This window comes from Falco rusticolus, chromosome 7, assembly GCF_015220075.1.
Source record: "Falco rusticolus isolate bFalRus1 chromosome 7, bFalRus1.pri, whole genome shotgun sequence".
Lineage (NCBI taxonomy): Eukaryota > Metazoa > Chordata > Aves > Falconiformes > Falconidae > Falco > Falco rusticolus.
The window spans coordinates 40248337-40273310 of record NC_051193.1 but is presented as its reverse complement, the minus strand read 5'-3'; the positions used below and the strand labels follow the sequence as shown (position 1 = coordinate 40273310).

At 37.7% G+C, this 24974-nt stretch overlaps 3 protein-coding genes across 6 annotated transcripts in view; 2 read left to right on the top strand and 1 right to left on the bottom strand.

Moving 5' to 3' along the window:
- Positions 1-15270, bottom strand: part of ATG2B (autophagy related 2B) — a 48167-nt gene extending 32897 nt beyond the window's left edge. The window contains exons 1-11 of the mRNA XM_037395966.1: positions 14956-15270; positions 11186-11348; positions 9210-9362; positions 8123-8225; positions 6920-7082; positions 6263-6442; positions 3751-3847; positions 2498-2680; positions 1668-1822; positions 815-926; positions 399-660 (exon numbers count right to left, since the gene is read on the bottom strand). Of these exons, the coding sequence (XP_037251863.1) occupies positions 399-660; positions 815-926; positions 1668-1822; positions 2498-2680; positions 3751-3847; positions 6263-6442; positions 6920-7082; positions 8123-8225; positions 9210-9362; positions 11186-11348; positions 14956-15117 (1733 nt within the window). The 5' untranslated portion in view covers positions 15118-15270. The remainder of the gene's footprint in view (positions 1-398; positions 661-814; positions 927-1667; positions 1823-2497; positions 2681-3750; positions 3848-6262; positions 6443-6919; positions 7083-8122; positions 8226-9209; positions 9363-11185; positions 11349-14955) is intronic.
- Positions 15271-15287: 17 nt separating this feature from the next.
- LOC119151724 (GSK3B interacting protein) lies at positions 15288-19739 on the top strand. 4 transcript variants are annotated; one of them, XM_037395964.1, is made up of 3 exons: positions 15288-15657; positions 16939-17197; positions 17835-19739. In XM_037395964.1, the coding sequence occupies exons 2-3, from the start codon at positions 16940-16942 to the stop codon at positions 17994-17996; spliced, it is 420 nt and encodes a 139-aa protein (XP_037251861.1). In that variant the 5' UTR covers positions 15288-15657; position 16939; the 3' UTR covers positions 17997-19739. The 4 variants fall into 4 exon arrangements, with proteins under 4 accessions (XP_037251861.1, XP_037251858.1, XP_037251860.1 ...); XM_037395961.1 differs by lacking the exon at positions 15288-15657 and adding an exon at positions 15676-15901; XM_037395963.1 differs by lacking the exon at positions 15288-15657 and adding an exon at positions 15933-16017.
- An 899-nt stretch (positions 19740-20638) lies between these two features.
- The window catches only part of AK7 (adenylate kinase 7), a 28144-nt gene continuing 23808 nt past the window's right edge, over positions 20639-24974 (top strand). Inside the window, 5 exon segments of the mRNA XM_037393256.1 lie at positions 20639-20716; positions 21307-21489; positions 22603-22711; positions 23699-23793; positions 24536-24646. Of these exon segments, the coding sequence (XP_037249153.1) occupies positions 20639-20716; positions 21307-21489; positions 22603-22711; positions 23699-23793; positions 24536-24646 (576 nt within the window).

Here is a 24974-nt window from a genome sequence, read left to right as displayed (position 1 = left end):
AATATACTATTTTACACTAAATAAAACCCTAAGCTTCTTCAAGCAGAAATCCTTATACTGGAATAAAGGTGGTCCTGTAAAATACAGCTATTTCTAAAGAAATAATTCACTTAATGATTCTTGACTGTCTAGATTTTTGTGGTAGAAATCGTACCTAGTTTAATTCATCTATTGTTGAAAAGAGTTAGGTCGATTTTAATGTTTATGCACTTTTCTTTTTTTATTTTTAAAAAAACCACAAAAAAGTCTCAGACAACAGATGTCAAAATTTGAGGCCATTTTGAAATCAACAAAGTTGAATACAATTAAGTGAATACAATTCTTATGGAAATAAACTTATTCAAACTTACTTAAAAGATATTTCTGTTATCTATATTTATTAATAAGCAAAGTTATACCTAAGGTGATCATGAGAACAAGCTTCTGCAAACACTTCTCGGAAGGACAGAAAATCTTCTGTTGAAAACTTAACTGGCTCAATCTTTTCTATTCGGGTAAAGAAATCCCGAGCCATTGGTGTCAATGGGTTAAGGTTCAGTGAACTTTCAGGTGGGGGTAAAGGGTCAATATGAAGTACAGACACTGAGAAAGTTCCAACTGCCAGTCTAAAAAGAAGCTCAGGTCTGGATTCATCCACAGAAACAGATCTGGATGGAATAGCTGAAATACAAAATTAAGTTCACGTAATTTTTCAGCAATAACACATTTATAAAATCATCTTACTTTTGATTTTCATTTCTTTTTATCAACTTGCTGCATAACAATTGATTTCCAGAATTATCGAGGGAGCAGAATGCAAAACAATTTTACTTACACGTCCTTCTTAAGGAAGTCTGGTGAACCACATTGGCTGTAAGCGTAGAACTTCTTGGAGGTTGTAGTTCTTGTTTGTTACGATCAAGAAAATCACCCCAAGTTGGTTGAAGCTTAAAAAAACCAAAAACAAAACAAAACAAAAAAAAAATCTTAAATTTGACAATTAGATGGTAAGACATTAGATCAAACAAATAAGGTAAAGGAACAAAAAGAAGATACATGCATAAACAAACAACAGGACGCCATTTCATGGCATATTGGTGCTCAACTGAACAATTTAAATATGCTTTACTTCAGGCTACATTTTCTAAATACTATCATCACATACTCCCACATATATTTTAAAGCTAAAGCTGCTCTATCCATAAGCGTATATTCTCCCGTTTCTCTGTAAAAAGCACAACTGTGCTCCATAGCTTTCACTAAGCAAAACATTAGCCATATAACAGATTCAGGAAAGATGGCGATATCAACACTGCAATTTTTATGTTGCTTGAGTAATAACGTAACACAACAATTTTGTACTTTTTACTGTCATTGCCTGTGTAGTTCTTTCTAAAAGAAAACCCAGATGGCAAACATGCAGTTATTGAAAAAGAAAATAAATCATAAAACATCCTGTATAAGCTACACAGCATTTGAAAAAAATATATTAAATTTCCTGTTTTGGTACCCAAACAGATGAGAAACTTTCCAATACCAGTTCCATAGCAGAAAAGGAATACTATCAGCTCTAAACATTTTCAGTTGTCCTAGAATCTTGCAATAGTTCTTGATATTATAAAGAATATATATGCAAGTTTTAGACAGAAGTGTTAATTTCAAAAAGATTTTAGATTTAGATACTATACCACTGTTGTGCTCAGTGGAGATCCTGCTGGTGTAGTTGTATATGTACTAGTTAAAGACAAGTCTAGATCCATGGTTGGAGGGTCTCCAAGAGGTGGAAGGGAGGAAAGGCTGTGAGACATGTCCATTTCAGCCATTGAAAAGAAAACTTCTTCTTCTAATAAGAAACACAGATAGCAAAGAGTTATTTTCTAATTGGGAAAAAAAAAAAACCAACCCAAACTTAAAGTGGAAATGTATTCTTAAGTTTAGAAATCTAACTGCTAGACAGAATAACCAGCTAAATATATTATTTACAAAAGTTCCAAGTTCTCTTGAGACTAGTATCATCTATGGACAGGGATTACTAAAAAAAAGACAAAACCCCGAATACATACAAAAACAGTTCAACGTTGAATTTTCATATTCTAGTTGGCATAATATCTAAAAATTCATACACTCTCCTTCTGACAATTCAAAGTTCGTATTTTTACATTTTAAAAATCATAAAAAATTATTCAAATAAAAATATAAATATCAGGGCAGGCAATGCAATTATTATTCTGTTTTTAATTTTGTCAAACATGCAATTGAAGTGTTATACTGCATGTGTATTTACTGTGTTGCACAGTAACATACAGATTACTGAACAGTTTTAATGAAATACTGAATCAAGTCTAGCCCGATAGCTAAACTAGGTGTTATTTTTTTATTCAACAGTACAATTAATAGTACACAATTGTTCTTAGTCAAAGTTCTTTTGATATTAAAGTTAGTAAGATAAAAGACAAACAGTCCATTTATATAATTTAACAACAGTTATTTGCTATGCGGGATCATCTTTTATACTTGCCACGACTAGAAGGCGTTCTGGCGCTCTCCGTCTCATAGAAGCTTTGTTCAGATGATGCTCCTGCAGATAAAGACTCTTTTCTTAAATAACGTTTCAACTCCATCTGAATCCGATACTCATCCTCTTGCTGCATTGGCCGGTTCTTCCTATCTTTGTTTGACAATTCTATCCTGCTTAGACTCTCTGAGAAATTCAGAAAAAGGACAGAAAGCGCACTGTAATTTCATTACCAGGGTCTCAAAGAAAATTCAAAAATTAATCTGAAAATTAGCCAGCTGGTGTTGTTGTATATATGTGTACATCTCTGTATATACAGATCTGTTGTATATCAGATATGTATATACATGCAGTTTGTTGTTTTGAAGATTTTACTTGCCCAAAAAAATTACCCCCTCCCTCACATTCATTAATTTCAAGTCTGAAAAAAATATTTTCAGCTCATATACATAAATGTGTTCACATATAATATCAGTACATATTTCTCTTCTCAGTCAGCTTTCGGGACTAAAGATACAACCTCTTAAGAGTTTAACTATTAAGGATTATTAAAATTTCAGGTTTGAAGATGACACATATGGGAAACTATATGTAATGCTTTTCCAGTTAATCCAAAAACAATGAACAAGTCCAGTACAACATATGTAGCAGTATCATTAGAAGAATATTAAGCATCTACCTAGGACATGATAAATCTTTTCAAAAAGAAGATTAAATATCTAGCCTAATAACTGCTGTTACATTAGGTAGGTGCGTTGGGAAGGAACACACAAACAAAAACACCCTCATCCTACTACTGCAGTAATGGAAACACTGCTGTTTATTGCTTAGCAGCTATGGACAAATGACCTCAATTACTGTCTGTTCTACATTTTCTGTGCCTGCCGCTAAAGCAGAGGACAGAGAAGGAACCAGGCTGCTAAGCCCCTCTCATGAAACAGAAGCTACAAGAACCAAAACTGTTTTGGCCTCCTGATTTTCTCCATTTACCATTTCCCCATCTCTTGTTCTATTACACAGTTACTTGTCAAGCCTAGGTTTTCATTAGCTACATGTACAATTTGCAACTTAAGCCAATAAATTGATCATCGACCTACTCAGGGCAGCTACAAAACATTTTGCTAATATCGGATTGAAATTAATAATATTCTACCATCACAAATATTTAATTCCCACTGAGCAAACTTGTTTATCTTGCAAAGTTTATTTTTTGTCCACCGTAATACACATTTAACATTTACAGAATGTTCACTTGCCTGGTCCAGCAATAGCTGCTAGCATGTCCAACAGAAGATGAACCTGCCTTGGTGACAGAAATAGATGTACAGAGTCTATTTGTCCATCTACATCCAACTACAAAGAAAAAAAAACAAAAAAAAAACCACTTTCAAGAGCAGTTAAGGAATTTTTCTTTCGAAGTCTTCAATCATCTATTGTGATAATAGATTTTGATGCTGTAAGGAATACAACCATTCCAGCAGTGTCTTCATCTTCACATCTCTAGCGGTGTCATCATCTACAAAATGACAGCTAGAAATTTAATTGTGTATTGCTTCCAATCTGTAGCCTGTCAGGACAAACACAGGTGTATCACTGACAATTCAGTAGTTTAAAGTAAATACACAGTCACCTAACAGGAAAATTCAAGAATACTATCAACCTGCTATTTCTTTTTGCTGCTTTAATAATTCCTGAGACAATCAACAATATAGTTAGTATTGTGTACTGATAATAAAATACTGAAGTCAGCACCTTCTGAAGTAGACCTTAAAAACTGTACAGGTTTTCTTCAGGACTTCTCTTTAGTATACAGATGAATAAAGTCAATTTCTTCATAAAGAGTGGGATGTTTGTAGAAGTCTAATTGGTTTGAGATAGTACACAACAAAGCAAGCCACTTAGAAGCTCAAGCTAAAATTATCTTAAAGACTTGTATAGATCTATTTTCAATTGTAGAATCCTGTACTCCCAGACATTGGTCCATTCATGATTATACCTTTCTAGTGGGTGTAGGTGGCAAGGTGTTGGCAGCTGGACATGCAGGGGGAGCCTCCCTGCTAAGAGGTCAGGCAGGGTCTGCCCGGTGCTAGGCAGAGCTGCTGCCAGCCAGCCCTGTAAGGGCCCACCTCAGGACACAGCTGAGCCCATCAGCAAAGCTGGTGGTGCCTCTGTGAAAACATATTTAAGGAAGTGCAAAATGCTGTGTTGGCAGTGAGATAAAAACAGCAAAAGGAACAGTCCAGCAGACACCAAGGTCAGAGAAGGAGGAGTGGAGCAAATGTGACCCAGTGGATGCAATGGAATGCATTTATATGAAAATACACTTTTGTTTATAAATAACTTAGGGGAATATTTATCTAAGCGGAGAAAATAAACAATGAATTTGTTTTATATACTGTTTCCTACTATTTTTTTTCCATCCTTTGCAAAGAGTTGAAAGAAAATGAAATCATAGAAGCGTGTTATACCTGACGTGAACTTACACAGTATATTTTGTAGTTTACATGCTTGAAACACCTATTCTAATCAAAGATGTTCTAACGTAATTCAGTTTCCAGAGTTTAAAGTTTAACACAGATGCAGTTCATTGCTTAGTCTAGGGTCTTTCCAATCTGCGTTAACTCTACCTGATAAACCAGAAAACACCTTCTCCTTCGATTTTGTCATGCAATATTGCAAACATTCACTAGTTCAGATGTTGCTGTTACTTAACATACAAAAAGTGTTTTGCCTGTACTCAAGCCCAACTTGCAGAGACTACTACTCTGCATTCTATTATACTGAACATCTACAGAACAAAAATGACTCTCAAGGCTGCCCTTGACATTTTTCTTCTGGCTACCCTAAAATACATCTAATGATACAAAAGTGGGGAATTTTTGATCTTTAGAAACATCTGGACATCACTTAATTTAAAGGTTGTTAACTGCATTAACTATTCATACTTTTGAAACAGCCAGCATATCTATTTCACACCAAACAAAATATGCTATTTCACTTTTCAAGGCCTATTCTTAACTGAAGAAACAAGAAAAGTTAAAGATTGACTACAAACTGCTGAGCAAATTTTTCAGCTGTAGTAGACTATACAAGACAGGTCAATAGCCAACTTTAAAACTGCAGGCAAGGGGAATATATTTACAGTACTTTTCTTACAGAACTTCATTTCAACTGCTTTGCTTCCTGTATCTTAATGTAAATGTCAAATAATTTATTATTTTAACTAGTAGCATTGAAAGATGGCATTATTATTTGATTTACTACAAATCTATACAAAAGTAAAATTTACTACAAAAATTTGGCAGTAGTTGATATTAGTTTTACAATGCTGCAATCTAATCAATCATTTAAGGTTTACTTGCAGCTGTTGAAGTAAATTGTACCCTTTTAAAACCAAAGTTATTTTAATCACCCAGTTAAACATTTCACACATAGGTAGGCAAAGTCAGTCACAGTACTACAAGTAAAAAAGAATAAACAAACAGCAGCAGGAGTTTCATGAAAGCAAAACAACTTTCTCAGGAGTTACTCCAATACATAAATTCAGTTTCTCTAACATACAGGAATTCTTCTTTAACAGACTTCAGTGTGCCATTGGCTTGCCTGGCCACTGTAAAGGTGTTTAATTGGTTTTGCATGCAGACAATCTACAACAAAACTAAGGGGATTCTTCCTCCTTGAGAACCTCACCATTTTTTTTCATGCAGTAAAAAAATAAAATCCTACATAACTATTAATTTAGTTAAAGACCAGAAAAGCATGACTAACCTTAGCTCCAGGAAGTACTTCATTTTGTTTTAATGTTAGGCTTAACTCCATTCTACCAATCAGCTTACTGATCTGTACAGGGTCAGAAGGAGTAATTTCCGGCAAGTTTCTTGTTAATTGTGGATGTGGCTCATAAATGATTTTTGGATTCCAGCTAGGGGAAAGCTTTGGTTCAGTTGCCTTAAAACATTACAGAGAAAGGAGTGAGTGTATCCCATTTCTTACAATTAAAAAAAAAGGCATTTCAAATAAGGTTATCACACAAATTATCATTTTACACAAATATAAATTTGACAATGGCCTTAAAAACATGTATTGATAACTGTGAAAGAAACAAGGCATGTACAATGTGAAATGTTAGGCCTTTGCAAAAAGAAGTGGAGCAACCTTCCACAGAACAGCATATTGCAGAGGACTTCTACACATTCAAGTTGCAACCACATTCCAGTACAATACATCCTAAATTTTAGCAAGTCCTACAATCTCCCTTTCTTTCCTCCTTCTCAAAATCAACAGGAAGTGATTATGAAACTTACTGAACACAGATGCAAGTAAAAGTTAACTTGTATCTCCTTCAGAAGGAATCTAATATATTAGTGTAACAATATAGTCTATCCTTTGTCAATATACATTCTTATATAATGTATTTAATTTTACCAGCTGTGTAGCTGAACACACTGGAGAGGACTTTGCTGATGCAGGAAACTCATCCCAGAAGAAAGAGACACCTGAGAGCTGCAGTAACTTGTGAGCAAAAGCTGTGGGCTGATGTACATTAATCCCAGAGCACTCATCTGCAGTTTCATCACAGTACATAGTTCTAGGAGGCAAAAGGAAATAAAGATGGTAGGTGCATGCAAATTGTTACCTTTTTTGTGCCATTTAGCTTTTAAGTTTGTACATGCTCTCACTCTCTCTCTTTATGCTATTTACAATGCCACTGACTGTCATCAAAGGAGAAACCACCACTCTCTGGAAACGGGTAGAAATATTATCTACAGGACACCACAGGACTACCTGCTTCCAGTGTGAACATATCCTAGTGTATTACCCTAGTACTTATGTCTAATCTGAACACAAAACAAAGGAGTCTGCCCAACACCTCTATACATACGTTTCCATTGGGTCACTGGCAATTCTTGCTTTAGAAACTGCATTTTAAAAAAAATCTGGTATCTAGTATTTTTCTGTTGTCTGAAAGTATTACTTGAAAGTAACATTCTGTTAAAATGAAAGTTGAAAATTTCCTGCAAAATTTCTGTGAAATCAAATTTTTTACATTACAATACTGTAACCAGGTTTTTTTTAGTAATGATTTCAATACTTTGCAAGAAAGTAAAATTACACTATCCCAAAGGTCAAAACAAATATTTTAATAACATGCACAGTATTCAAGTTCACAGCCAGAGAATACATGTGGGCTCTTCCGAAAGCTCACAGAGGACCTAAAATCTTCAGGTTTTGGTTTTTTTTCAGGACTGTGCCTTTCCGAAAATATTTACAAGTGTCTTACTCAAAAAGGTCAGTTCCTTTTGTGTATCGAAGAGATGGCCTGATTTGCCCACAATATCCACTGACTGGTAAACACATGAGAAATGGTATTCATTAACTGCAGAAGTGGTGATTCACTTATCTTTGGGAAATCCCGAGTCTTCTAATTTGATGGTTAAATATCTTTAGCTTAAACATGTTAAGTTGATAACATGCTCACTGGCATTATAAGAAGAGGTGCCCAAAAATCTAGTGTGTAACTGTATACTAAGAATGTGTGTGCCTGGGTAAAATGTATTGTACAGGAAATGGCAAAGAGTGACTTAAGGAAAAAAACCACAAGAGATTTAAAAAAAAAAAAGTCTTTACCTTTCAATTCTAATTTCAAGTGCAGTTCCACTTTTAGAGTTTTCCGGCACATGTTCTATTCTCAAAACAGTATCTAAAAAGGTAACTTTCACTCTTCTTAGAACTTAAGTGAGAAAACAAAAAGATACCATGCAAGCATTTAAGCCAAGTTACTTGACAATTACTTTTGTAACCAATTTAAAATGGTCTTTCATTTTATTTAAGTTGTCAGTATTTATTTCACTGGAAATGATCAACCGAGTTTAATAATGTAACAAGACATCAAGTGACAATGTAAACTCCTATTAAACGTCCAAGATGTACATCCATACCATGCAACAGACCTTTAACGCAAGGATATTTAAGCAAGTGACAACTCAAACCGAGTTTTCTATGGCTCAGTGTGGATGATCCTCAAAGGAAGTACCTGCTTTACTGTGCACCATGTCTGAACTCCCAAAGATTTCTATAGCATCACACTACTTTGGCTAAATACTTCTATTTCTAGATCTGATTTTAAACATTTCCCTTAACTTGTACATTTTAGCACTAGGCTCTCCACCATGTAATGTGGTCATCAGCCCTTAGTTTCTGCCACTTAAAAAAACCCACCACCAATAAAAAACAGAGTTTCGAAAGTACTTCTAACAACATGGTGTTATTATTGATACACGTATGTCGTAACAGGTCAGCTTTGTGTAAAAACAGCTCAAAAGCCATTCTCTGTTTCTCCTTCAACAATATTAATACTAAAAATCTAAAGTTTGTGTGATGAACTAAACTAACACCTCCAAAACCAAGGAATCTCACCAATCACTCAGGCACAGATTTAGCTGGATTTGCTCTGGTGTAAACTCCAATTTGCCCTGAAGTAGGGTTCATTCTGTCCACTAAGGGAAGTAAACATATATTTTAGTAATTAACTGAGCTCCCCCCCTGCTTTGAAAACAAGATCAATTGTCCTGCCTTCCTGTTTAAACTTTACAAGCAATGATAACAAGTGAAATTTTGTGAAATAAGTTTTGACAAATGTGATGCCATTTTGTAAAACTGAGACACAACAAACTAATCTCAGATGATTATTCACATCTCAATAATTAATTCATACCTGTTTCAATAGTTTCTGCAAATTTCTCAAGTCCTTCAAAAGGCTGGGACCCTTCTCCTTGTTCATCTGTCAATTTTTGGCTAAGACACTCTTTTGCGAGCTGCATACTACTGGTCATAAAACTTGACCAATACATAGGCTCAGACCCAGATGCTGTGGAGTTAAAGAAGTCTTAATAAATTTGACTGCGAACATTTTGAAACAATACAGACAAAACAAAATAATACATTTGGCACATCCAGAGAAGAATTTCAACAGCTTAGTAAGAAGTCATATTTAAAAACAAGTTTAGTTATAATCTCTCTATACACTTCACTACTTCAAAATTATTTGAATCTATTTAGATTGCATTGCTAAGATTCTGGTGTTTTAAAATTCAATATAAACAAGATGAAAGCACGATTTAACGTAACTGATCTGCAGCACTGGTTTAAGAGAGTAATTTCTGAAGAAATTATATTGGTATGACTTGACAGGCATAATTGGCAAAGAGAAATCAAGCAAATAAGAATTTTGTTTTGTTGTTTGTTTTTTTAAGAATTTTTTTAAGGTTTCTTACTCCATTTGAAACATATACTAGATAGGGAAAGACTAAAAGTGTAAGATGTTATTTTAGCACACTAGAACACATTTTAAATATCTATCACAGCCCTGACATAGTAAGTAGAATATAATGAAATCCAAGAGCACAGCACATATTAAGCTGAACAAGTTTTTCAGGAGCCAGAATAACTTAATTGATAGTGCATTCCTATCAGCTAATGCCAAGCCCTTTGTGAGCAAATACTGTAAAACCAGATTAGACAAGTTAACCAAACTGTAAGAGTCTAGTATAGGCAAAGAAAAGTGAAATTAGCACAAATAAAAACATGTTAAACAGGCATAACACTCCAGTTTAGCATTCAGGTCTGGAAACATCCATGTGGCTACAGAAGTGCGATAAAAACAGCATTGTCGGGGGTTTTCCACTGTATTATAAAGCACTGTACATCAAAGAACTGAATGCATGCAAGTAAATAAATAAAGCTTCCTCCTAATACTACCATTCTTTCAAAGCAATAATCTTACATAACAAGATTGCTCAAAATTTAGTGCCAGTTAAACAAATAAGAATGAAATGCAGAGCGTAGATAAGCAAGTTACTCAAGGTGACTTGCAAAAGGTGGAAAATAGGTTTTCTGCATTTTTTCTCTTCTTCATGGTTCATTTAAAGAAATATTTTCTTCTAACGTCTCTACATTATAAAAAGGAAAACAAATAAAAATTCTTCAGACATTCAATCAAAATTTTCCAGATGCTGAAAATGCACTAGATGTCCCACACACACTATAACAACGCATCTTAACAGAATGTATGGAAGTTTGACAATCAGCACCGGGACAGTCTAACTAGATCAGTTAGATTCATATGGATACAGACAAGCTAGAGGAGCTCAGACAACCCTCTCAGCATTATAACCAAAACTCATTATCTCAGACTGTGATAGCAATTAAATTGTTAGTTGTTCTCCAAATATACAAGATGATTTACCCTCAATTTGCCAAACAAAGCCAGAACCTCACTGTAATCCCCCCTCACAGTCTTACACTATTGCTACTCTACTGCCAGCTAACAGACAGCTACTAACGCTGACTTAACAGCACTTGACATACAGCACCCTAAAAACCTAACCAAAACTCCTTTGCACAGAGTATTATTTTCATTTCAATACATCTCAAAGACTTTGGACGAAGAGATACAACAGTAGGAACATTATAAACATTTTAAGTTATTTAACAGAACAACAACCAACTGAGAAACACTTGCCAATCAACTGATAAACACTTGACAGTTCCTTTATTGCATTAATAACAAAGTATGTATGTAAATTAAATGGCACTTTAAAAAGGCTAAGAACTGACTAAATCAAGTGTAGCCTTATGCCTCTGAAAAAAATATAAAGAATCTCCTTTCTGAAAATTAAAAAATAAGCCTACCAAGCCTTGGTCTTGGCCTGAAGACCATCTCTAATCCTTTTACTTCCAATGCACAGTTATCCTGTAGCAATGACCCCCATGGAACAGATAAAGAAATTGATTGGATAAATCCATCTGTGACTTCCAGAGGTGCATCTGCAGACTCCAGGATCTCATTAAGACACTAAAAGAAAAGAATAAAATATAAAAAAAAAACCCCAAAACACATGCATAATTTTGCATATAATAAATAAAATAAATTGAGGCTACCAGAAAATTAATTTTATTCAAAAAGACAATAAACTGGCCACTTTCAAGTATTTTATTTCTATTGTAATTTGTTTCACATTAATTACTTTGCTTTTAGCATAATACAGATTTCTCTGTAGCAGCTGCATAACCTGTATTTTTGGACTATACCAAAAAAATTCTGCTACTTTACTGTTATAAATACTACAGTACTGACACAAGTTAATTTATTCTTTCTCCAGCAATACTTGAAGAAAGCTGAAAACAGGCTGACAGTAAAAATGCAAAAAGTACAGAGCATTTCACTACCCTATAATTTTTGTGTAATGCTCATGTCACATTTCTCTGTGACACTGAACAAGGGAACCAAATAATGACCTCTTGCTGTAACATACTTGCAACATACAAATAACAAACTTGCCATTTCTAAAGTATATTTTAATGTGTTCAATGTTCAGCACTAATTTCGAAATTGAAGCTCAATGGACAGACCAATATTCTACAGAAACTGTTTGGCTAACCCAGTCCTTTATAGTGACATCATAAACAAAACTACAGTCAAGTTGCCTTCAGTATCACACAGTAAACAAAACTGATGAGAAAATAGAACACCAGCTCTGAAGTCGCAATTTAGGATTTTGACATTTTCCATAATCCTCAGAAAAGACTCACTTGTTGCACTATATAGCTTTCATTACATTCATGCACAGGAAACATATTCTTCACATATATGTTAAAAAAACCCATTCAAATCCCTATTTGTGCCTTGATTCAAAAATTTAGTTAAAAACCACAGTTATTGAACAAGAACTATTTAGGCTGCTTTAACAATAGAAAAAACAATATAAATCACATACCAAATTCAGTCAGAGCAACTTTCTAATATAAAGACCCTACTAAAGACCATGGTTGTAATACTAGGGCACAATCTCCAACACAAAGAATGTGGTTTTGACCTTCCTGTATTGAACAGGGCCACCGCTTTTAAAATACATAAATTAAAAAAATTAGGGGTTTTTTTTTCAATAAGAATTTAAAAGCGTGGTTTGTTTTTTTTAATTCTAGTAAAAATTTTATTCTAATTATAAAGAATAATTTTAAAGTAAAAATTAACAAAAAAAGTCTTCAGAAAACAACGTTTTTCATCCTTAAGTCTCTAGGTGTGACTTTTCCATTATGTTAACTTACTGCTCTGCTTATGCTCTTAATAACTTTGCATTTAGAACTTTGTTTGTTTGCATGTTCAGCTTTTCTAGCTTCTGTACCAAAGTCCATTCAAGCAGCTGAAAAAGACACCAATTTTAAAGAAACAGAGCCTGAAACAATTTTATCAGGAAATTAACAATCAAATAAGATTCAGTGACATTGAAACTTCATTTTGAACTAAATATAAGAATTATAGACGTGGCAATAGCATAAGACTGTAAGATTATAAATATACTAAAATAATTATTTGGCACGAAAGCTATATTTGGAAATACCACAGATTCATTTAAATTACATAAACCTTTACAAAATAGTTTTCTACAGCAGGAAGTAAGCTAGTTACCATATTTTTAATAAATCTGACTCAAATATCTTTTTGCTACCAACATACATGGCAATAAAAATGAGTGTATTGCAGTACATTCCTCATTATTTTGAAATAAACATTTGCTATCTAAAAGTAAAAAAAAAACCAAACAACCAAGACACCAAAAACAAGTACTCTTATAGCTACATTAGTTCATAAACAAGCCAGTTGTTCCTAGAAAGCAGCAATTAGACCATTCCAAGTGAAACTGACATCAGGACTTGTTCCAACATTATCAACTGAAAGCCTCCAGCTGGAAGTCATAGTAATACTAGTAACAAAAGCACTATTCTGTGTTTATTAAAATTCAACTACAAACACTATGGGTCACATTTTTCTAAACAGCTCAAGTCCCAAGAATCAAAGGGGTTAAACAGCCCCAGGTATTCCTACATATCTCAATAAACACATGTTGGCTAAAATATCTACAGTGATGAACAGAAGTATCTACAAAAACGGGTAAGATAATATGTAAAAATACAGTCATCCTGGTGATTCATAAAGAACAAGCTTACAATGACTAGGGGGAAAAAACCCAACCCTGTAGTACTTCCGCGGCATCTGTTTTTGCAATCTGTCATACATGAGAAAGTCACGTGCAGAGAGAACCTCAAACGTGTCATTGTTTACTAGTGAAAAAAAAAAAAAATGCCAATCTACAAATGGGGACGATAACTGAAGCACTAGCGCATATACCTGTAATCAGTACGTATACGTAATTAACTGTTCATTTAGTACTGGTCCATAACTGCTGATTTACATTTTAAATAATGTCACTTTGACCAGTGAAGAGCGCTGAGATACCCACTAGAGGGCATAATAATTAAATTAAACCGAGCCAGCCTTACTGCTGGCCGCAGAAAACAAGCTGCAAACACAGCCAGAAAAGAAAACTAACATGCAAACAACAAAACCCCTCACACTAAAACACTGCTAATATTGAACATTTCTGCAAAGTCTGTCTCCTGCCACTTTCAAACGTATTTTCACACAAACAACTGGAAAAGCATTATTTGAAAACATCACATATTCACAAGTATTTTCAAATGTACCCAGCATGGGCCCGATACCAGAACGCAGTACAGTAAAAATGTGTTTTGAAAGTACTTTACAAAGCAATAAGCCTGCACACCTAGGTCATCATCTGCGCTACCCTGGCATTCAATGACTGACTCACAGCAGTGCTTAAGGTTCCTCATGACAGTCACTTGACTGGCAGGTAGAATTCAGTAACGTTGGTAATTAACCCAAGAAAATTTAAGAAACATTACAAACACGGACACAGGCCTTTGGATTACTACAGTAGGCTGCAAGTATGCATACCTGTGTGTGCATAGACACAACCAAGACTGAAAAAGCTCCAGCTGGTTCAAAGCGTGACACTCCACCTGCTAAGCAAACCCCAGCTAAAAACAGCTTGCCATTTAATGTCAACAAGTACCTTCGCTATTGCAAGACTAGGGGACAATTTTTAGAGCTCTACACGGACTAAGCTCAGCATAACGCTGTCAACAAGAACCCACATGCCTCCAAGATGGAAGACAAAACACAGATATCACATGGATTACTTCATGTTTTTATAATCTCCAGTAACAGCCAGTGAACATGCTCCTTGGTAACTACAGCAGCATTTTCTAGTAGTTTGGGCTACACTAGTTCCTTCTCCCTGAAATATCAGCAGCTATTCCTTTCTTCTAAACTTTGTTTCTTTTCTTACAGTTTAAAATAACAAAATCGAAGGGTAGCTAGAAAAACGTATCTGTAATAAAAGCTCAGTTTGGGTTGTTTTTTTTAAGTGCTAGCGTACCAGAAAAAGAGTTCCCTGGAAAATATGCGAATTATGGCTGTAACTTTCTACACAAAGGAGGCTGGGTACTGAAAACAAAGTGGGTGGCAGCCGGGGGCAGGGAATCAGCTGGTCCCTCAGACACGGCAGCAGCCGAGGGGGCGAAGCGCCGGCATCTCTTACCCACTTATCCAGAGGGACTTGCGTCAAGGAGCCGGTGCCCTGGTAGAGATCCAGGCTGAGCTGCTCCAGGCTGAGCTTCTCCTGCAAGAAGTGGCCCAGGTACCTCTGCAGCAGGTACCTGCAGGCCCTCTTCTTGATGGACTCCGAGAAAGGCCACGGCATGGCGGCTGCGGGACGGGGGCCGCGGGGCCAGGCGGCGGGACGGGGACGGGGACGGGGCTGACCCCTCCGGCGGGCGGCGAAAGGGAGGCGAGAGGGAGGTGAGGAGCCGCCGGGCCCTGCCTCGCCCCTCAGCGCGGGCGACCGCAGGGGCTTCCCGCTGCCAGGCGGCGCCGCCCCCGCCCCTCACACCGCCGGCGGGGTGGCACTGCCTCCCCTCAGGGCGAAGCGGCGCCGACAGGTAGCCCCATCCTCACTCGGACACCGTCGCCGCCATCTTCCCGGCGGCCCGCAAGCGCGGAGGGGGCCGCCGCAGCCGCGCTGCGCAGCAGAACGGTGCGCGGAGCGGGGCACGGGGCCGGGGGCCGGCGTGTCGCCCCCCCGCGTCAGCTCTCCGGCGAGGGCGGCCGGGCCGAGCCGGGCTGGTTGTCGCCTTCCTCCCCGCGCGCCCCCCGCCGCCGAACCCCGTCACCGGCACCGTGACGTCCGCGCGGAAGTGGCGTCGCCGAGCGGAGGAGGCGGGGGCGGAAGCGGCCGCCGGAGGTGGGTGAGGGGGCGGTGTCGCGCCGGAGGGGCCTCCGCTGCCGGGCGGCGCCGGGGCCGCGCGCCGGGTGCTGGGGGCCGTCGCGCCGCTGGCGGCGTGTGGGGCCGCCTCTCTAGTGAACGGCCCCGGGGGAAGCAGCGGGGCGGGTCGCTCTCCGCCGGCAGGGCGGAGCGGCGGCTGCCGTTGTGTCCGGAGCCGCTGGGGGTCGGGCGGCGGGGCCTCGGCCCCCCGCCGCCGGGGCCGGTAGGTGGGCTGCCAGGGCGCGGCGCTGCCGGCGGGGATGGCGCCCTGCTGCCCCCGCGCTGCGCCGCCGGTGGAGCGGGTGCGAGCCGGGGCTGTTTCGCTGTCAGTAAATCGGAGTGAGTCAGTGCGAACGACAGGCTACGCAGCTCGGTAGCCGGCTCCCCTGCCGCCTTCGGCTGCTTTGGAATTTGTTTGTAGGTCCAAGGTGGGATTTGTTAGGAAGCGATGGATCTGACCGAACGGATGTCTTGCGCGTCGCCGAGCGGTGACTGCCAGCCCGCGTCCCCTCTCGGCAGCAGTGCTGGGCTCCCGGGGCAGTGTCCCAGGGGCTCTCCCCGCTGGCCCGGGCGGGGGGGTCCCTGGGCACTCGTTAGCTGTGGCCTCCTGGCGACACTGGTACCTGAGAGGCAGCTGCTGGAGCCGCTGTGGTGGTAACCCCCACAGAGCCCGTCCCGTTTTGGTGACAGTTGCTTACAGAGGCCAGCGATGTCTGTCTCTGAAATGTTTTGACAGTTGTGCATAAAAGCTAAGCAAGAGAATTGTTCTTTATTGACTGTAAACAAAAAGCTGCAGTTAATATGACTTTATAGTCTCTGGTGAACCATTTAGTTCACAGGCTTTTCTAAGTCTTTCTTAAATTTTCCAGCAATAGGTTTTCCTTTTCTTTTTCGTGGCGTGACTTGTCTTCCTACTGCATTCAGGATCAGCAAAATGCAGACTTAATTATTGCTGAATCATAACAGCATCTTATACAACAGAATGCAAGTTACTTGCATAAGAAGCAGCAGCTTCAGTGATAACTCCTTCTGTGTGCTGGCATAACCTCCTTCGGCACTTGTGCTCGACATCTTGAGTTTGAGTTCTCTGAACTGTCATGAGTTACAGAAGTCACTAGGTCTCATATTTTCCCTTTTTTTTTTTTTTTGACAACGTTAAATATGTCTGCTTGAGATGTATCTCATTTTACAATTTTATGGTATTAATATATATGGAGTGTAATGGTATAATAAATCTAAAATAAATGTTTCTATATGCAGAATGGAGACTGAATGCAATCCTATGGAGTTGCCCAATAATGCGGGGTTTGAAGAGGATTCTGATTATAGAGACTTTGAAGGAACAGATGTGAAAGATATGAGACTAGAAGCTGAAGCTGTTGTGAATGATGTTCTGTTTGCTGTCAGCAACATGTTTGTCTCAAAAACACTTCCCTGTGCAGTGGATGTGGCATATATCAATGTGGAAACCAGGGAAAGGAACAGATACTGCCTGGAGCTCACTGAAGCAGGACTCAGGGTAAACTAACTTTTTTGTCATTTCATAAGCCTCATTGTTTTGAACAATTGTTGTTTTCAAAAGGTACCTAGAAAAATTCTTCAGTGACACCAAAACTACATATTCCTCTTGTACTTTTATGAAAGCCTGTTCCTACATGTTTTCTCCTAGAAAGTGGAACTTTTAACTAGTTACTTCCAACAAAGCAAGAAAGGAAGTTGATGAAAAACCAGGCATTTATTTGAGACACAAAATGATGAAGATTGAAGCAGCAATTTGTTACAGGCGCGCCAGTCTTTGGGTTTCTCGGGTACCCAGATAAGTCAGTAAAACAGCATATATACAGCACTTTTTTTGCACCATTTGTATTTTTTGTGTGTGTGTGCAAACATGCAGATGTAAGACTTCATTGCAAAGGTCATAATGATACATTTTACTAATATTCTGAGTTTTGGACAAAAGGTATTTGAAATTGTCTAAATACTGTATTACCACTAAGCCCCATAGTAGGAAGCACAGACTGCAATTTAAATCCAGTACCTTTTATTCTCATATTACTGTACTTCCCTGACTGCCAAAGTTAAATGTTGTGATAGCTCTTTCCTATTGAAATGTGGACCTAACCACAGAAATTTAACCAGTCATTTCTTTGTTGCAGGTAGTAGCTTATGATTTTGATCAGACTGATGACAGACTGCAAACTCCGTACCATGAAACTGTCTACTCGTTATTGGACTCTCTCAGCCCTGCTTATCGAGAGGTCTTTGGAAATGCATTACTGCAAAGACTAGAAGCTTTGAAGAAAGATAGTCAGTCATGATTTACCCGGGTGTGAGGAAGATTTAATGCTAGAAGGAATTCTTAGTATGAGGCACAGAGATCTTTCTTACAAACATAATCATAAACATCTTAAGCTTAATTTCTTGCATTAGTATCTAATTCATGCTAGTACTACTCTATAGTATTTTGCTACAGTAGATTTGTGTATATTGCAACGCTATTAAAAGCCACTTCAATAAATAACAAAAAAGTTTCTTAATTTTACTTTCTTTTTTTGTTGTAGGTGAGCAAGTAAGTTGCTGCTTACAATGTTCAAAAAATTTGGTCTCTTTTCAAAGTGGTGTTATCCAAAACTCTAAAAAAATATAGAGACTAAATGTTACATGTACAAGTAGTGATTTTTTTTGTGCTTACTAGTAGTTTTCATACCTGCTTTTTAAAATAGAAGCTACTTGCTCTACCCAGTTAATGAAGAATAATTGGGAGAATACTTTTTGCAACGAACAGAATTTCAGCTTGATTTGCTATACATAAATCTGAAAATGCTCAGTTTTGGTAACAAGAAAGATGTTTCTTGAACAGTTGAGCATTGCTTATATAGTGACAGTATTTGAGTTAAAAGCAAGGCTCAGTATTATTTGATCTGTCCTTGTCTACGGCAACCAGCAAACTCGAACTAATAAATGAGAGGTACTGCTAATATATGAATGTATTGTCTGAATCGCAAATGAGTTAAGCACAGAATTAGGATGTAATAGGCTACATTTCCTAACGACTATGTTATATATGCTATATATATGTATAAGTATGCTATATTGTAACTGGGAGGCTTGGAAGACATTTTAGCCTGTTTACTATTCTGAATGTGTGTTTACATGATGTACAGGATATACCCAAGACTATTTTTGCTTCAGCCTTTACTTTCTATAGTACAGTACTTTGCTACACCCGTTTTTCACGTTTTCTCCCTCAATTGTACAGCATCCTCTCCTGATGAATACTAAGCAAGCACTGCAATGTCAATTGCATTGTATTGGTTTGAAACCAAAGGCTGTATGAAATTTGCTAAGACTAATACAAACTGCAAGATATAACTTGTATTTTCTACTTAATACCTGGTACAGATCTCTTTATACACCTGTTGTTGTGCTGTAACTTTTCAAGTACATACTGAATGGCTGACTTTTTTAAAATTACAGTTGGTTAGAAATACCAGTACTGTTGAGCTAACATTCTGTGATGTTCATACTTTTTGTATTCTTGGAGTATTAAATAATCGTGCATCTTTCTTTAAATAATCCTGCCATTATTCTGCCATGCTTTTGTGACAAGTACATGCAGTAGCTTTTTTGGGGCCATGCTTAGGAATACATCAGTTCTCATAAAGTCACAGATTCCAGTGACTTCAGTAGAGCTATATTGACTTCTACCTGCTAAGGGTTAGTTATATTAATTGGAGAAGCCTAGTAGAGCTTTTGTAATAGCTTTGGGGTAGTGATGTACAACTATGACAAGACAACTGTAGTTACTGCTTCTGTTTTCCAGAGCTTAATTTTGTGGTTATTATCTATTTAGGTTGAAACTTCTGATATTAATCTTCTACCTTAGGGTGTGCTTCCATGCTCTAAAAATTGTTCATAGGCTCTCTTTTTGCACACAGGTTTGTGGCACGTGGTTAGTCCTCTGTGAGGAGAATGTACTTTACCAAATTTATATTTGAATATTTTTCCTTGCGACTGGTTTACTTGCTCAATTTCAATGATTAAAGCATTAAATAAATGCACCAGTGTGTTGTAGTTTTCTTGGGGGGGGACCTGCTGGAAAGGGGGGAGTGAACAATTGAAGTTATCATGCCTATGAAAAGAACTTAAATATCAAATAGTTAACAAGTATTTTAAAACCTTTGCCTGCAATCTTGTATCTGCTGAAACTTTGTTGTGAAAAAACAAGGTAGGCAATTGTAAAGAGGGACTTGGAAAAGAAGCATTAGTAATACAAGTGGAAAAATGCCAAATTTAACATTACATTGCTAGGATGTTTTTTTTCTTGGACATCTTTACAATGCTTTGTCATTCTGCGTGCTTATTATAAACCTAAGCTGAGAAATACATTCAAAAGAGGTGTTTTGTAGGTGTTACCAGAAGAAACTGGTGTCATTTCTTACAATGTACTGCAGTGTGAACTCAGAAATGGGGAAAGCTATGTCATTCAGCTATGTCTGGATTACTTCTGGGTAATCCTTCGCCCCTCAGTTACTGTTTGCACTATCCAAACCCCTGAATAAGTGCTGCTTGGCCTACCGTTGCAGTTGATCTGTGAATTTCCTAAAAGCCTCAAAGCCTGCCCGCTAGCTGACACGATGCCCAACCGCCTCCTTACAGCTACTTTTGGTCTCGGCAGTACCACGTATATTTTGCACTGTGCGGCGTCTAGAAGTCAGGGAAAGTCCCTTATGTGCTGACTGGCGCTGTTTGTCCTAGAATACGTTGATTTAGGTATTAGAAAAGCGGCACAGCTACACACGCCGTGCCTGTTTACCCCGCCGACGGCCCGCAGCAGAGGAGCGGCCCCGGCCCGCCCGCAGCGCCCCGCGGCGGCTGCCAGGGGAGGGGAGGCCGCGCCGCCCACAGCGCCCGCTGCGTCGCGTAGCAACGGGCCGCGTCCCCGGTGCAGGCTGTGGCGATGGCGGCGGGACCGGCGCCGAACTGCCGGGTCTTCCTCAACCACCTCGACTCTTACTGCGGCCGCGGCATCGGCGAGGTGACGGCGAGGGGCGGCCCGCAGCTGCCCGCGGTCGCGGCTTCTTCCTCGGCGGTCGCGGCTTCTTCCTCGGCGGTCGCTGCCTGAGGCGCCACCGCCCGTCCGCCCGCCCTACCCGCGGCCGGCAGCGCGGCAGGGAGCCGGGTAGCTGAGGTGACCTAAGCTAGCTGCTGAGGAGACGGACTGAGGGCACGAAGGGGTTAAGATAAGACGGAATAAGAATGAGAGGAGCAGGAGGTGTGGATAAAGCCGGTCTGGAGACCTCGGGCCGCAGGTGATGAGTGTGGGGAGGTGTAACGTCTCTGTGACGTCTCTGTAACACCTGCCTGAGAGGGGCCCTTTTACATCGAGGTGGCCTCAGGGACTCACCGACACCTTCGGCTCTGAGGCACAGGCCAGAAGTCGAGACAAAACATTACAGCTAAGGTTGAGGAGTCTCTAACGTTTTCCCGTTGGAAAGCCGTGTTCTGAGCTACATTACCTATGGCAGGATCAGGGCTAGTCAGAGTTAGCGTCTTCCCAAGATCATGAGAAGCTGTGTAGCGTTCAATATATACTTGCATACAAATGTGTGTCTTTGTATATTGCAGTATTTATCCGGATGTGTTGTTGGGGCATCGCTTGAAAACATAGGAGAAAATGAGGAGGAGGAAGACGAAAATAATTCAGCTGCTGAAGTTTCTGTTAGGCCAAAGGAAGGAGTCTACCAAATAGTGGGTAGCCTTTCTAAACCAGGGAGTACTAAACCATATTTTGCAGAGGAAACTTATACAGTAAGTAAGAGTCTTATTTCAGATTGACATTAGAGAATATTGGTAATATTGCAAGTCATGTAAAATGGCCTGCGTTGATTAAGTAGTCTTTTCTTACTGCTGGAAGCTGTGTATGTATATTTTATTCCTCCTGCTTCTTGCACACTGCTGTGACCCTGCTAGGCCTGATACAGCAAACAGTAGAAGGAAGGAACTCAGACTCAAACTAGTTTTTTTTAAAAGGATGGTTATGGACAGGACATCATCTATCCTGATGTTCCACAGGACTGCTTTGGTTTTTCTCTCAAAACACACACCTCAAGAACCTCCCTTGTCTCCTCTGTGTCTTTTATCTGCATTTTAAAGATTGTGGTGCTGGAATCAAAGTCAGTGTACCCCTTATCAACGTATCACTGAAATCACAGCTTTCGCTAGCAGCCATTTGTTCTGAATACCTACTTTTTTGTATAATGTCCAGCGTTCAGTTAACTAAAGGAGGCTTGCTTTTAAGAATGACATTTCTTATAGCTTGATTTAGTTTTCTGAAACTAAAATTATCTTTGTCTCAAATTGATTATCCAGAATGTCTTCAAACATTTGAAAATTTTGATTTAAACATCTATACAGCTGAGCTGTTCAATCAGAAAATTATGGCTGGTGGTATTTAATCTTAACCACTGCTCTTGCCCAAAGTGTTTGTTGGACATGCTCAAGTGATGCAGACAAGCTGCATTTAAAAAAAATGACAGGATGCTATTTTGCAAGCCAATGGATCTTATTTTGTTTTCTCCATTCTTCCAACTGATCCTTGTTTGAAATACCTATAAAAGTCATATTTTTTGATACTCACAATTGCACTGAAAATATGAATCCTAAAATACCACTAAAAATTGTACATCTTTTTGAACTATATTAATGTGTACTGTAAATTAGAAGTTTCAGCATTTCATTTATATTTCATCACCTTACTTGTATCTGACAGATAAAGTTTGATATGTCTTATGAATTATTCTAACATCCTAGTGTTAGAAAACTACATTCTATCAGAAAGTTAAATCTTAAAATTAATTTTGGATATTTGTTTTCTTCTTTTTACTTTTTTAAATGACAGATTCTAACTTTTTTTTTTCTCAGGTTTATTCTCGAAAAGAGCTCTTAAGTCACTTGCTTGAGTGTGAGATAGTTTTATATAATATCACTGAAGATGCAAATCAAATTGAGGAAGCAACATGGGCTGCTTCTGGTTAGTATAGCTATCAACTGGACTGAAAAGTGGTTGCTATACATCCATCAAAATTTACCATAAATTCATAATGAAATTATCTGGGATTTATCATTTACTATGATACAAAACTAGGTTATTTAATGGAGAAATGTTGCAAGAATTGTTCAATTAATTAGCAAGGAACCATGGAATATACTTTAGCATTTATAAGGTAGAGGAGCTGTCATGGAATGGTCCAATACTTTAAATGACATATCTGTGTAGGCAGTTATTTCCCTAAATAACTATCAACCATCGTCTTATCTATTTGCATTAGGAAGTGGGTAGAAAATTTGCTCCTGTGATATTCAAACAATGTTTCAAAATTTTATATAATTATTTTAAATATCTTTTGACTAAAAAGTCCAATAAAAAGTACTGCGAACAGTCTTTCTGAAAGTTTCTCCTGACTGTTATATCCAAATTCTAATAGGAATCTGGAATCTTTTTATGTTGACAGTGCAATATTTTTCTTTATATGATAGTTGAACCAAATTATACTTTATAGTATAAATACTTGGACATCATAAGTTACATAACCCACATTTAGTTATTTTGCTCTAAATTAAAATAAGGAAGCTTTTGTGGATTGCTATAGATTTTGTTTAAATAATGAAAAAAAAACCCCACTCTTTTATTTTCTTTCAGTATCTCAGCAGTTTAAATAAAGATTAATCATTTCCTAGTATAGATTGTTACTTTTCTTCCCTCTATGATATGTAATTCTGTGAAGATTGTTGATTCCCAATAATCTGATTCTTTATTACTATTGTTTGTCTATTTGTTTTCTTTCCTGATTTATTATCTTTAATTTATAGCAACCTAAATAAAGACTTTTGCTTAAAAATACATATCACATAGAACATTATGGTGTAAATGGCTATATAGGACCTTTATATAAAAGCAAAAATACAGTTTGAGTAACACAGTTTAGAATAAATCAAATCCTTTGCTTTCATTTAACAGCTCTACATACAGAAATAGAGTATTTTGCAACACCAAAGATATTCATCCTCATTTCAACAATAATGAGCTGGGCAAAAAGCAAATCCCCTGACCCTGTAAGTAATACAAAAACATTAATTTCTTTTTAACTGAATATTTTCATTTAATGGAAAATACTCATTAAATTCAGTTAAAGTATTTCATGCTTCATATATACTTCAACAATAGCTAATAAAGTTAGTGTCAGAAGTGTGGTTTTTCTCATGATATTTTCACCATGGACCACTACTTACTGCCAATATTGTTAAATTTATTCCACTGGACAGAGAAGTTTAGGCACTGGGTTACAGTGATGTAGGCACTGCTTGGACAAGAAGACCTATGCTAACCACAATATGCGCTGTTCTTCAGTTACAAAAAAAAATCCACATTTACTACTTATTTAATGAAATACATATTTAAATCAGTGTATAGAAAGATAATAGATAGATCTTTATATGTGTTAAGTATTGTCAGGAACCAGGTGGGATGCTTTTTGTACATATGTGTATGATATTGCAGTTCTCAAATTTAGTGTTACAGAAATAGAGTTTTTCAAGATTCTGTAATACTATATATAAAAACTAATGGGTTTTTTAATGTAAAAAGTAGTTAAAATCTTTTACTGTGAAAACTGAACATTGACAGTTTCAAAATACTGAACCTCAAGTATCAGCATCAAAAATTTTAAGAATTTCAACTGAAAACAAAGTTAAAACAGATTAAAAAATATTTTTAAGAACTTATTTTAATCACCTAAGCCTTTAAAAATTGTTATGTTTTAAGATATGTATAACAGTCACATTTTTCCCTTCATAGGAAGATCCTAATATTCCTTTTACTGATGAAGATTATCGCAGAAGAAAATCTCATCCTAACTTTGTGGAACACATAAATGCTGAAAAACTCATTCTCAAACTTGGGAAAACTGTATGTAAAGAACTGTTTTATAAACATAGGTTGTTTGGTCTTCTTACTTAGAGCATCTCCTTAGTAATGGAAATTACCAACAATCTGAATAAATTTTAGGAGTGTGTTACTCTCTTGATAGATAGGGACAATATCAATTACTAATTATCAAGTATAGAGAAGACTATAATGCCTTTTGAAACATAAGTGTCTACATAATACAAATCCTAAAATCTATCCTTTTTCCTTAGGTAGTGAATAAGATAAATGCTTGTCTTATTGAAAAAATAATAATGTTTCATTGGTTGTATCAGAGAGAATTAAGCTGGGGCCTGTGTGGGGAGAAGCT

What these genes read in the sequence shown, in the direction of transcription:
- LOC119151724 (XM_037395964.1), top strand. Translation starts at nt 16,940, where the DNA reads ATGGAGACTGAATGCAATCCTATGGAGTTGCCCAATAATGCGGGGTTT. An exon ending in TCACTGAAGCAGGACTCAGG is followed by an intron (nt 17,198 to 17,834) that starts GTAAACTAACTT and finishes TCTTTGTTGCAG; the next exon opens with GTAGTAGCTTATGATTTTGA.